This window comes from Ovis canadensis, chromosome 15, assembly GCF_042477335.2.
Source record: "Ovis canadensis isolate MfBH-ARS-UI-01 breed Bighorn chromosome 15, ARS-UI_OviCan_v2, whole genome shotgun sequence".
Lineage (NCBI taxonomy): Eukaryota > Metazoa > Chordata > Mammalia > Artiodactyla > Bovidae > Ovis > Ovis canadensis.
In genome coordinates, this window is record NC_091259.1 from 57,068,694 (window position 1) to 57,082,458 (window position 13,765).

A 13,765-nucleotide genomic window follows, 5' to 3' on the forward strand; every position below is an offset into this window, starting at 1 on the left:
TTAGAAAGCTTTGGAATTCATGAATTTTGGAGACCGACACTGAGATCTGCAATGTCAGCACTATCGTATGACAAATAAATCTAATAAATCTACGTATTTCTGGAGTCTCTATCTAGGATATTCATCTTTTTTTTGTTTATTCAATCGTCAGTCTTCATCTTTCATAATATCAGCAGTATATTAAAAGTCTTTATCTCTCACAGATTATGTCCTGTTTCCCTCTTGAAGGTCTGAAAGATAATTTCTGACTAATTGATTTTCTATAAAATATTTTAAAAGTTTTAAATAAACTTTAAAAATAGAACAGTTGTAAAGAAAAATGCAGATGCAGTAAACAGATCTCTCAGTTTTGACCCATTCATAATCCCCCCCCCCATCAATAATATTGTACTTTAGTATGGTTATTTGTTACAGTTAATGAACCAGTGTTAATCAAAGTTCATATGTTATTAAAGTTCAAATATTATTTATATTCCCTTAGTTTTACCTAATGTTCTTTTTCACTTATAGGATCCCATCCAGGATACCAAATGACATTTACTAGTTTGGTTTAGTTAGATCTCTTAGGGTTCTCTTGGCTATGACAGTGTCTCAGGCTTCTCTTGGTTTTGATGACTTGATTGGTTTTAGAAATACTGGTCAGATTTTTGTAAAATGTTCCTCAGTTGAGAGTAGTCTGATACTTTCCTCATGACTAGACTATATTTATGTGATATCAGGACATAAGGGTACTTACTATTCTCATGGCTTTACCATCTGAGGCAGTGTTTGTCAGGATCTTTTTTCTCACCCATTTCCAGGTTTGCTCTGTGGAAGGAAATTACTCTCTCAAAGTAAGTAATGTGGAACCTTTAAGTGAGGTGTGATGCTCCTCTTCCTTGAGGACAGGGTATCCTCATATATTGTTTTGGACTTTTTTTATGAGATATATCTATTTCTCCCATTTGCTTATGTATTCAATCATTTATTTATACCAATATGGAATCATATTTATACTGTAGGTTATACTCAGTATTACTTTATATTCTCACATTTTTTAACTGTGGCTATTGGAAACTCTTTCAGTTGACTACTATGTCTCTTTGACACACCCCTATAATTGTAGGTTCTTATTTGGGGGGTGGGTAGACTTCTTTATTTTCTGGCGCTGCATCATGCTATAATGCTTATCTTGCATATCACCTACCCCAAACTTAGAATATGATATTTCTCTAAGTATTACTGGTTTCTTTACTTTGATAATGGTGTTAGAAAAGGCTAGGTTTGCTTTACTACTAGGATGTCATTGCTTTAAGACCCTCTCAGCTGACAGAGCAAGGAAGTATATATGTATATGTTAACCTGTACATGTTATATTGAATACATATCTATAAAGATCTACACATCTATCATCTATTTGAATATACTGTTGTGATGTCTCTAACTCCAGTTCATTACCAAATGAATTATTCTAGTATCCTCTCATGCTTATCTGTAAAGTACCACTCCAACAATGAGAAATCTGGATCCCACCACGTGCCATCCATTTGAATAATTGCTCAACAGCAGCATTTACATGTAAATATGATAGAATTATTAACCTATAACCCTGTGGGCAAAAATGCATCTGCTAGGGTACAGCACTTATGTATACAGTCCTTTCTGCCTTTAGTCTCATAGACTCCACTCATGTCCAAAGTTATTTAGGTTGATACAATTTCCTCCACCAACTTTAGTGAGGTTTTAACCTACATTTGTAGTACATTGTGTCTGTTACATTTTGCATTTTATCATGGGATTCTCTGAACTCCTAAATGACTTTCTAATTTGCATACACTTAAGTCATCTTTTGTGTTGTAAAATTTCATGTATTTTTCAAATGTGTAGCATCATATATTCACCATTACACTATCATATAACATAGTTTCGCTAACTTGAAAGTTCCCATGTTCTTCACACGGTCAACATCTCCTCACTCCTCCTTCTCCTGGCAGGCATGGATATGTTTGCTGTCTCTATAGTTTTGCTTTTTCTGAAATATTCTTTAGAGTCACGCCATATGAAGCTTTTCAGATTGGCTTCTTTTCATTTAGGAATATACATCTAAGATTCATCTATGTCTTTTTATGTCTTGATATCTCATTTCTTAATAATGCTGAATAATATCAATTATATTATGGTCAATAGACGTATCAGTTTGGATATTCATTTATCTTTTGAAGGGCATCTTGATTCTGCTGGTTATTGGCAATTATGAATAAAGTTGGTGTAAATATCCACATGTAGGTTTTTGTTTGGACATAGTTTTCAAGCCAGTTGGATAAATTTCTTGGGATATAATTGATGGATCATATGGTAAAACTATATTAAGCCTTGTGAGAAACTTTCAAGCTTTTTTCTAAGTGACTATTTTTCCGTAATAATCCATTTTGCGGGGCCTTGTATGGCATGGCTCATAGCTTCATTGATTTATGCAAGTGTCTTTGCCACAGCAAAGCTATGATCCATGAAGGGAATCTAAAAAAAAAAAAAAAAGCCAAGCTGGATGAATCACAAGCTGGAATCAGGACTGTTGAGAGAAATATCAACAACCTCAGATATGCAGATGATACCACTTTAATGGAAGAAAATGAAGAGGATCTAAAGAGCCTCTTGATGATGGGGAAAGAAGTGAGTGAAATAGCTGCCTTAAAACTCAACATTCAAAATACTAAGATCATGGCATACCATGCCATCACTTCATGGCAAATGGAAAGGGAAAAAGTGGAAGCAATGACAGATTTTATTTTCTTGGACTCGAAAATCACTGCAGATGATGACTGCATCCATTAAATTAAGGCTTGCTCCTTGGAAGGAAAGCTATGACAAACCTAAATAGCACATTAAAAAGCAGAGTTATCATTTTGCCAACAAAGGTCTATATAGTCAAAACTAGTTTTTTTCCAGTAGTTGTATATGGATGTAAGAGATGGACCATAAAGAAGGCTGAGAGCCAAAGAATTTATGCTTTTGAGCTGTGGTGCTGGAAAAGACTCTTGAGAATCCCTTGGTTAGCAAGGAGATCAAATCAGTCAGTCCTAAAGGAAATCAACCCTGAATATTCACTGAAAGGACTGATGCTAGGCACCAATATTTTGGCCACCTGATGAGAAGAGCCAACCCACTGAAAAGAGCCTGATGCTGGGAAAGATTGAGGGCAGGAGGAGAAGGGGGTGACAGAGGATGAGATGGCTGGATGGCATCACTGACTCAATGGATATGAGTCTGAGCAAACTCTGGTAGATAGTGAAAGCCAGGGAAACTTGGGGTGTTGCAGTCCATGGGGTTGCAAAGAGTCAGACACAACTTAGTGACCAAACAACAACAAAATATTCCATTCAAGGTATACATCAGCTTTTGTTTATTCATTTCTTGGTGGTGAATGGACTGTTTCTACCTTTTGGATATTGTAAATAATACTGCAACAAACATTGACCTACAATTCCGTTTCCATATAAACCTAAGAGTAGAATTACTGTGGCACACAACAAATCTATGGTTGATATTTTGAAGTAGTTTGAAATAATATCTCTAGCAGCAGTCCCATTTTACATATCCACCAACATTGCATAAGAGTTCCAATTCATTCACATCCTCACCAACACCTGTTATTTTGTTTACTTCTTTATTTGTTTAAAGCAATCCTAGTAGGTGTGAAATCCTGGCTTATTGTGGTTTTCATTTAAATATCCCTAGTTATTAGTGAAGTTCAGCCTTTTTTCATGTGCTTATTAGCTATTTGTATGTGTTATTTAAAAAATGTCTATACAGCCCCCCCAATCCATTTTTTAACTAGTTATTTTATTTTGTCTTATTTTTTGCCTTTCTGTTGTTGAGAGGTAGATATTATATTTATATATTCTGGTCTCCCTTCTGGAGTTTTTTTTTTTTTTTCATCATAACATGCTTTGATGCACAAAATTGTTTTTGTTGTTGGTTGGTTTTGTTTTGAGGATGTCTAATTTATTTAGTTTTATTTCGTTACTCACGCTTTCGATGTTCTAAGAATCTATTGTCACAGCCAAGGTCATGAAAACTTAGTCCTAAATTTTTTTTTAAGAGTTTTATTTTTTTAGCCCTAATATTTAGGTTATTAATTAACTTAAATTTTTACATGGTGCGAGATAGATCCAATTTAATTCTTATTCATTTGAGTATCTAGTTTTCCCAGGACTATTTTTTGCATAGAATGTCTTCACACATTGAATTGATTTGGCATTCTCATTGAAAATCAACTGAGTCTATGTGTATGGTTGATTTTGTGGGCTTTCACTCTATTCCACACATCTATGGCAAATCACACCTTTTGGTAATATCACACCTTTTGATACTATAACTATTAGAAGGCTCTGTTAGAATATAACTTTAAATATAAAGAAATTAATTTGTTCAGATCAAATGATGGAAAACTTTATAGTGTACTAACACTAATCAAAAGAAAGTGACTATACTAGAAAAAGTAAATTTCCAAGTAGCTCTCTTATCAGAGATAAAGAGTGACTTTTTATAATTAAAAGAAGTCATTTTATCTTAAAGACCTCACGATCACAAAAATTTAATACACTTTCTTTAGTACCTTCAAAATACGTGCAAAAAAACTGATAGAACTGTAGTGATCCATACATAAAATCATAATTAAAAATATCAATAGTTGATATGACAAGCAGAGAAAAATAAATAATTGGTATAACAAGCAGAAAAAAAAATCAATAAGAATATAAATAGATCACAAACACTATTAAACACCTTGATATAATTAACATTACTAGAACAGTCCCCCCCAAAGAGCCAAGTACAAATTATTTTCAAGTGCCGGGATACTACTTACCAAGATAAAATATATTCTGCCCTATAAAACATCTTATCAATGAATGATTCAAATTATACAAAAGTTCTGTTGACAAAAATTGAATTAAATTACAAATCAATAATAGAAAGTTAACTGGAAAACTCCAAAATGTGAAGTCTAAGTAACAGATTTCTCAATAACATATATTGACCTAAAACAATTAGACTGCCAGATATTTATCCAACAAAAATGGGTTTATTAATGGTCAGCAAATAATTATGATTTGGAATCTATAAAGAACCATATGCCAGGTCCCACAAAGCAAGGGAAGGAGAACATTTTTATGTACATAAGAAAAAAAGGAATTTTAGTCAGGCTACAGTAAATGAAGAGTCTATGGCTTTTTAATGGCCTAATCTTTGCCAAGAAAGAAGAGCACTGCTTCTTCCTGTTGGATTCTACTCTTGCTCCAAGAGATGAGCATTCCCCCTTCTAGTTTCCTGACTCTATTTAATTAAGGTTTCCATTTATTATCATTATTTTTTACATTTCCCCTTTTTATTCAGATTCTCTAAAGCACTGCTGATCAAGAGTCAGGTTTCCCAGTTTCAGCAGTTTTTTGTCCCTCAAATGCCAGGAAAGATCTTTTCCTGGTACATTGTTTTATGCTAGAGGGAAAGTATGCAGATTAGGTAAATATTCAGGGCTCATTCGGGTAACAAGAAAGATTAGAGGAAGAACACTTGGGCCACTTCTGGTCTAAAGTCCATAGGTTATCAAGATCATAGATACTGGAGATCATCTGAACCATAATGTCATCATCAAAGGTTTGGTGACAAACATCAACAGCCCTGGTTCAGATATCTTTAGAAAGTTGTCTCATATGATGTCATGTGCTTCAGTTCCTAAAAATCTTTAGTTTCAGGTTATCAGATGATGGGTAGGATTAATACATGTTAATTTTTATTTATTATTATTTTATTTAATATTAAATTATTATTTTAATAATTTATTAATTATTCCTTAGAATATATGCCTAAGGAAAATGACAAGCGCTTGAGTGGTTTGTTTTTACAGGTAAAAGTGATTTTAAAAGACAGAAGTAACAAAAAGCTGCTTCTTACCATTAGTCACAGTCATCTAGGTAAAGGGAAAAAATGCAGACATAATTTTGATTGTGTGGTTGGAGTCAACATTAAAACTGTAAAAGCACTGTTAGATTTGATTTGACTATAAAGCTACTCTTAAAGTTTTAATAGAGAATGTCATGGCTTACTGATTAATGCATATGAATCCTATCAATCTCCAGAAATATGTACATGTTTCCTTCTAAAGATAGATACTGCATTTATTTTGCAAATGATTTCAGTAATCCTGGGTGACTTTAAAAGTGGGATCACACATTAAATGAATATTTAAAGTCAATTTAATAAGAGTAAATTAATAACTTATTAATAATAAAAGTTAATGTTTTAGTTTTTGTTGTCTTTGATAATATTAAATTTAAGTTGTGCCACAAATGAAATACAACATCCAATTGAACAAAAACACTCAAAAGACTGCTCTTGGATGAACTCTTGAAAAGACATAATTAAAATTCATTTTGCATATCTTCCGTTATCTAAGAGAAGAGAGCATTTAAGTACTTAAGGTGTTACAAGAAACAGATTCTTCAAATATATCATATTTAGATGTGCCTTGTGCCACCTTACATTAATTCCTTCAAGAAAGATTTTTCTGAATCTTCAATCCCTGTGCCTTGCTGATATATACCCTATCATTCCCATTTCCAATCTCTGAAAATATGTGTTCTAATACATTTAATGATATTATAAAATTGTGCAGCCATTTTTCTCTTATCATATTGTGAGCTTACCATCAGAAAATTAGTTCCTAGACTCTTATTAAACAATTGGTCTTTTGTTCTATTTCATTATTTTGATGAGATTAGTTTCTGCCACAACTAATTTAGAAACATTAATCAATAATGCCTTAAATGCCTCAGATTCATAGTGGAAAAATGTTTTTATAAGAAAACAAAATGTATTTGTGAGAATATTCATCAAATTCCTTTATAATAGCTGACTTTCAAAACTTGTTTCTACCGAATGCCTGAAAGTCAACTACTTTTGCAAAGTATCAACCAAAATGATAAATACAATCTATATTCCACAAATAAAGAGGTCTTTGGAGGAGAAGTGGCCTATTTAGGTAAAAGCTTTCCTAAATATGTTAAACATATGTGGATAAACCAAAGTATCCACCCCTCTTCCACTTCCCTGGTGGCTCAGTAGTAAAGACCTCACCTTCCAGCACAAGAAACATGGGTTTGATACTCAGGTCAGAAGAGCCCCTGGAGAAGGAAATGGAAACTCACACCAATATTCTTGCCTGAGGAATCGCACTGACAGAGGAACCCGGTGGGCTACAGTTTGTGGGGTCACAAGAGTCCTACATGACTTTGTGACTAAACTAACAACGTCTTTCCCTCACACACACAAAACACACCTAGTTTACTGCTGCTACTGCTAAGTCGCTTCAGTTGTGTCCGACTCTGTGCAACCACATAGACGGAAGCCCACCAGGCTCCCTTGTCCCTGGAATTCTCCAGGCAAGAACACTGGAGTGGGTTGCCATTTCCTTCTCCAGTGCATGAAAGTGAAAAGTGAAAGGGAAGTTGCTCAGTCGTGTCTGACTCTTCACGACCCCATGGACTGCAGCCTACCAGGCTCCTCCATCCATGGCATTTTCCAGGCAAGAGTACTGGAGTGGGGTGCCATCGCCTTCTCCATACACCTTGTTTAACCTGACTCAAAATCCACCTGTTAGAATTCTGTACATTCAATTTTCTCATAACAAAATTTTCATGCTTTAATATAAGTACTTTTTCCAGGTTCTTTCATTTCATATGCCTCCAGAAAGACAGAAGTATAGTGACATAGTGAGGGCATATATTGCCTATAGATTCTCCTGAAGAGTAGGGAAAAGAGAACTGAAATTAAAGGAAAGAATTTGAGATGCTTTTAACAACTCGTTTAATAGCCAGTATCATTCTTAAAGAAATCAGATACATTAAAAAATTTATTGATAAGCTCTCCCAAGATCTTTTTAAAATTTTATATTTAAATGTATTTATTTTATTCAGAGGAAACCAAGGCATATATAATAAACTAATTTTTCCCTACTGAAATGCTATGTCATTTTCAAATAGATGGATATGGAGTTTCACTCAATCTCCATAGTTAAAAATGAAAGAATTTCCAGTGGAATATTTCCCTGCTGTAATGAATAAATGTAATTTATTCAGAAGAATAAATACTCAATACCAATAGGAAAAGGAAAGGATTTAAGACCAAAAATTTTGTTCTTTTAGTATCTGCAAGACCTTTTGATATAAGAAACATTTAAAAAGATGATCAGTCTACAGTAGACTGAAAGTTACTATTTCAGTTATATCCATGCCTTCAAGAACTAAGGAAACAACCCTATTTTGAGCTGAAAGCGTGACTCACATGTGCACGAATCTGCTTTGTCTTCACACCATAGATAATAGGATTGAGGGCAGGTGGAATGACCACATAGAGATTCGCAACAAGGATGTGAATGTAAGGTGGAATTTTTTGGCCAAAACGGTGGGTGAGGAAGGAGAATAGAGAAGGTGTATAAAAAACAAACATGACCCCTACATGGGACCCGCACGTATTCAGGGCTTTGTGGCGAGCATCTCGAGATGGGAGGCGGAAAACTGCATGGAGGATGTAGGCATAAGAAATTCCAACCAGGGCCACATCCAAAATGAGGAAAGAAGCCACAAAAAGTCCATAAATGGCATTAATCCGAATGCTGGCACAGGCCAACTTGACAATTCCCATGTGCTCACAGTAGGAGTGGGCAATAATTCGAGCCCCACAGAAGGGCAGATGATGGGTTAGGTAAAGAATGGGAAACATGAGTAGAACTGGGCGCATTATAATACCAATACCAATGCCTGCTAGTACTTGGGGCGTCAGGACGGTTGTGTAGTGGAGTGGTGCACAGATAGCCACGTAGCGGGCAAAAGCCATCGCCAGCAGAACTGCCGACTCCATTCCTGTAAAGGTGTGTATCAGGAACATCTGAGCCACACCGGCTGAGAAACTAATCTCATGTGCATCAAACCAGAATATCCCCAGCGTCCGGGGCACTGCAGATGTGGAGAGGGCCAGATCTATGGCTGATAAGATGACTAGAAAGTAGAACATGGGATACCGCAGAGTGTGGTCAGACCAGATAACCAGCAAAATGGTAGCATTGCCAAGCAGAGCCATTAAGTAAATGAAGCAAAAAGGCAGGGAGATCCAGACATGGACATCCTCAAGTCCTGGGATGCCTACAAGGAAAAAGGTGTCTGGGTGGAAAGTGGAAGTGTTGGTGTGGAGCATCTTGCCATCGATGAGAAGACAAAGAGTTGACCATCTCTGGAAGTGAAAATAAGAGTGATAAAAACTCACACCGGTAGGTTTAATTTTTATCTCTATTTTTATTATTAAAGTTAATGCTAAAATTTACGTACAAAAGCAGGTATTGTCACAGACAGACTGTTTTTCAGTGGAAGGAAAATTAACTTTATGAAAGACTTTATCTGAATATTAGGCAGTAATAGCTTATGCTCATTTGCTCAAACCTCACATAAGACATAGAATTCATTCATGGAACGTGAAGGAGTTTATGTTTATATTGAGATTTTAGTCTTTTTGAAGATGAAGTATACCTTAATTAAACATATCAACACCAAATCACAGAACATCAGATGCGGATACCTGCACATAAACCATATATATATATATATATATATATATATATATATGGGAACAGAGTTGTACCAAGATATACAGAGCGATGCATATCAAGCAGTATTTCTGAAACCAGTTTATTCAATATCAATATTTACACTGAATACCATATCCTAAATGAAGAAATATGCTTCATTAGTTATCTTTTCGTATTTATCCATAAACCCCAATGACACACTGTAATACACCACAGATATAGAAAAAAGGTATACAAAGATATACAAGTTGTACTGTACATTGAGTATGAAGATAGTTGCACAAAATGAGGAAACGTTACAGCCTGAAATAACCTCCAGGAGACATGTGTCTCTTTGATATTAATAGTCTGATGGGATATATAGACTAAAGACTCTCCAGGGTTTCTACTGGCTGCCATAATGCTAAGAATATCTCAAAATATCTAAAATCTTTACAGTTCCTTGTCATGTGTTGGGGAGAGTTTGAGGGCGAGCAGTGAAAATTTTGTTGAAAGGAGATGATTTCAGAGAATAAAAACACCTTTCTAATCAGGCTGATGAAACCTGGACTCCTAATTTACCACAATGTAGGTATGGTTTTCCATCCTTTCTCTCTTCCTCACCTTGTCTTTCATTCTCTTTCTTTTCTGTCATCTCTTTTTTCCTTCTTTTCTTCCATCTTTCTTTCTTCTTCCCTTTTTCTTTCTCTCCTCTTTCTTTCTGAAACAAAAAACAAGAAGAGATTGTACAGCACTACTGAAGAGAAGAAGGGGGCCAAGGAGTGTGGGAAGAAAGGGGTGGAGGAAGGAAAAGAGAAGCTTAAAGAAGGGAAAGAAGAAAACAAAAATGGAAGTAAAAAGGAAGGAAGAAAGGATGGGATAAAAAAAGAAGAAAGGGAGGAAGGGAGTCTCAGGTTAATCAACTCTTGATGAAAGTGAGAGACAAAAGTCTAAATTTGGGTAAGTGTTTTAATAATGTTATGACTAAAGTAGAGAATCCCCAGCCAGTAAATCCTTCTAGACTGTATTTAATCTCCATCTTCAGATTTCTTACTTCTCTGCTTCCCTCTTGGTAATAAGCTTTATAAACTAGCACTTAACTCTGGGTCTATGATGATCTTATTTTTAAATTATTATAATACACAAATTGCCCAAATACGCAATTATCCCTGGCAGTAGAGATCATCATTTATACCATAATTTAAGTTCCCTTTATAGGTGATTATTTAAACATTTAAATTGTTTCAGCATGACCCACTGAAAAAATTTTTCTGTCAGAAAATCTTTCTACAGTGGTGATACAGAGTTTAATAAATTCAACTGTAGCTCATTCCTTCACTGTTGAACACTGGTCTCTAATGACTATCCATCTCCATCACACATTTCAAAAGCAACTTACCTTCAGGAGGAATAGGGCTGGAGAGCTCCAATACACCTACGAAAGAGAATATGGTTTTATACTACCTGTACTTAGGATCTTTGGGGTCATGTCTGAAAGCAAAGCCAACTCATACCCCCTATGGGAATCAAGATTAACAACTCAGAGTCTCTTGGGGAAAATTCCATTATCTGTACCTGGGGCAAAGGGACTGATGTGGAGGCAGACATAGTCTTTAGTCCACACCTGTCCCCCAATGCAAGCATATATTGTTAATAGGAAGTCAGAGACACAAAACTAATACCATCAAAACCTATGCATATGAAGTGAACAGAATGAAGTGAACAGAATCTCTTACTGGCTGAATTTTGCAACACAATGTTATTAAATATAAAAATGCAGTTTAGGGCATCAGTCACTGACACATGTATCTTCCCTTCCCACATCCATGTCTTAGCAGTCATCAATAATTTATTGACATATGATTTTTCTATAAGACAAAGAATTTAATTTTTTTCCCCATGCAGTGCTAGTCTTACTGGGTGTAAGATAATAAAAAATAAATAACATAAAAATTATAAAAGGAATGTATTTAGATAAATGAAATGAATGGGAACCAAAGAAAGAAAAGATATGTTATTCTAACATTTCAAAGTCATAAATCAAAATGTATTTTTAACATAATGAGAGCATAAAGTTAAAAGTATAATATTTAATCATAGAAAAATTAAAACTTGGCATTCAATCATGAAAGGAAGACTTCAATATCCCTATGGAGATAATTTTTTTAGTTCCTAAAAAGCTACATAGAAACTGAAACCTTGATTACATTTTGGGCAGCTGCTCCTGTTCTTCACTGAGCTTATTGTTACACAAAATAGCACATTTCATTACACTGAAGTAAATTTATACTAAGATTTTTTTTATTTGTAATGATGAGACATCCTAACCAGGATGATAATTGTAAACATGTTTAAGACAATTATTACCTAATGTTGCTGTTACTTGTCACAAATAATTTGCCAATTTATATTCTATTTTGCATGAATAAATTCATTGGATTGGAAAGCTTTGCTAACTTACTTCCTCCCTGCTTTCATAGTTAAATCAGTTACTCTTTTCTTCTCAATACAATGTATCCTTTACCCAGCCTGTTTCAGTAGTTTCTGGCATAATAATTTATATCAATACATATATTTGATATCAACTTTCTTGTATTATGCTATGACTGATAAGCAATCAGTTCTTTCATTCTTAGATTGATTCATTCAGCAGACACTTATTGAGTAGCTTGTGAGTCACTTAATAGGTAAGTAGCATTAAATTTCATGTGATCTGGGAGTAGAGGGGATGATAGGCAGTCATTGCAAGATATTATATTAAGTTGTAAGAGAACCCTGAATAAATAATAAATGAAAAAGGTAAGCATTATTCTACTTTAAATAGTGTAAAAGAAATTTCCCTAGAGTTTGTTAATATATAAAAATTCATTCCCATGTAAACCAGTGTTTTTCTGAAATAAGATTTCATTTGAGTAGTAGATTTTAAAATATAAATGTCAGAAAATTGGTGTCATATTAGTATTTAGTTGTTGGGGAAGGGAGGGCAAGTCAGTAAGTCTTATAAAGTAGGTATATTTGGATTGCAGAGGAGTTTATTAAGGACTAGGCATACCTCTACAAAATGATGACCAAGAAGAATGTTAAATGTAATAGCAAAACTGAAACTGGGAGAGATTTTTGGCATAGAGTATGTAGCAAAAGTACAAATGTCATATGCTGATTGCTAGAAAGAGTAAGATGGTAGTATCAGAGGCAAAAATGAAAATGTTTCAGATAATTCTGAAATAAAAGGGCTTCTTTGGTGCCTCAGTGGTATAGAATCTGCCTACCAATGCAGGGGATGCAGGTTCAATCCCTGGATTAGGAAGATTAGCTGGAGAAGAAATGGCAAACCACTTCAGTATTCTTGTCTGGGAAATCCCATGGATAGAGGCAGGCTACTGTCCATGGGGTTATAAAAAGGCAGACACAACTTAGTGATGAAACAACAACAACAAATGAAATAAAATCAGCTGATCTGGACGATTGAAAGTGCCCAGTGATAAAGGTACTTCAGTGATTAAAAGTAACAGATATAAATGAAATCACAGAAGATTGTGGAGATAACTTTCCTCACACTATATATGGATAAAGAGAAAAATAAATTATGTAATTATTTCCAAATTACACATTTCTATTTTAAAGACTAAGAGGTAACACTAAACATAAATGTAAAAAATATAAATTAAATTTATGGATAATATATATTAAATTTGACACTAATCGTACTTTAGTTGTATCACTACAGCTTCAGGGTTTTTTGTATAAGGCTAATAATAAAATAAAAACCCATAAACATCTCTAATAGAAACATTGTTGTCAAGGGTGAGCATCAATAACAAAATATGATAACACAAATGATAATGATGATAATGCTGTTGTAGTGGTTTAACCATCCAATCATGTCCAACTCTTTTGCAATCTCATGGACTGTCGCCAGTTAGGTCCCACTGTCCATGGGATTTCCCAGGCAAGAATGCTGCAGTGGGTTGCCATTTTATTTCTCTCAGAGATCTTCCCAATTCAGGGATCAAACTCACATCTCCTGCATTGGCAGGTGGATTCTTCACCACTGAGCCACCAAGGAAGTCTGATGATAATGTTAATGGCTAATAATTATTTTTATTTACTATAAAAAAAATGCAGGTACTATACTGTATAAACATTATGCAATGTAATTAAGTCTCATGT

At 34.6% G+C, this 13,765-nt stretch overlaps 1 protein-coding gene across 1 annotated transcript; it reads right to left on the minus strand.

Moving 5' to 3' along the window:
• Positions 1 to 8,292: 8,292 nt before the first annotated feature.
• Positions 8,293 to 9,228, minus strand: LOC138420423 (olfactory receptor 52J3-like). The gene has a single exon (XM_069553631.1). The coding sequence runs from the start codon at positions 9,226 to 9,228 to the stop codon at positions 8,293 to 8,295; it is 936 nt and encodes a 311-aa protein (XP_069409732.1).
• Between the last annotated feature and the right edge of the window lie 4,537 nt (positions 9,229 to 13,765).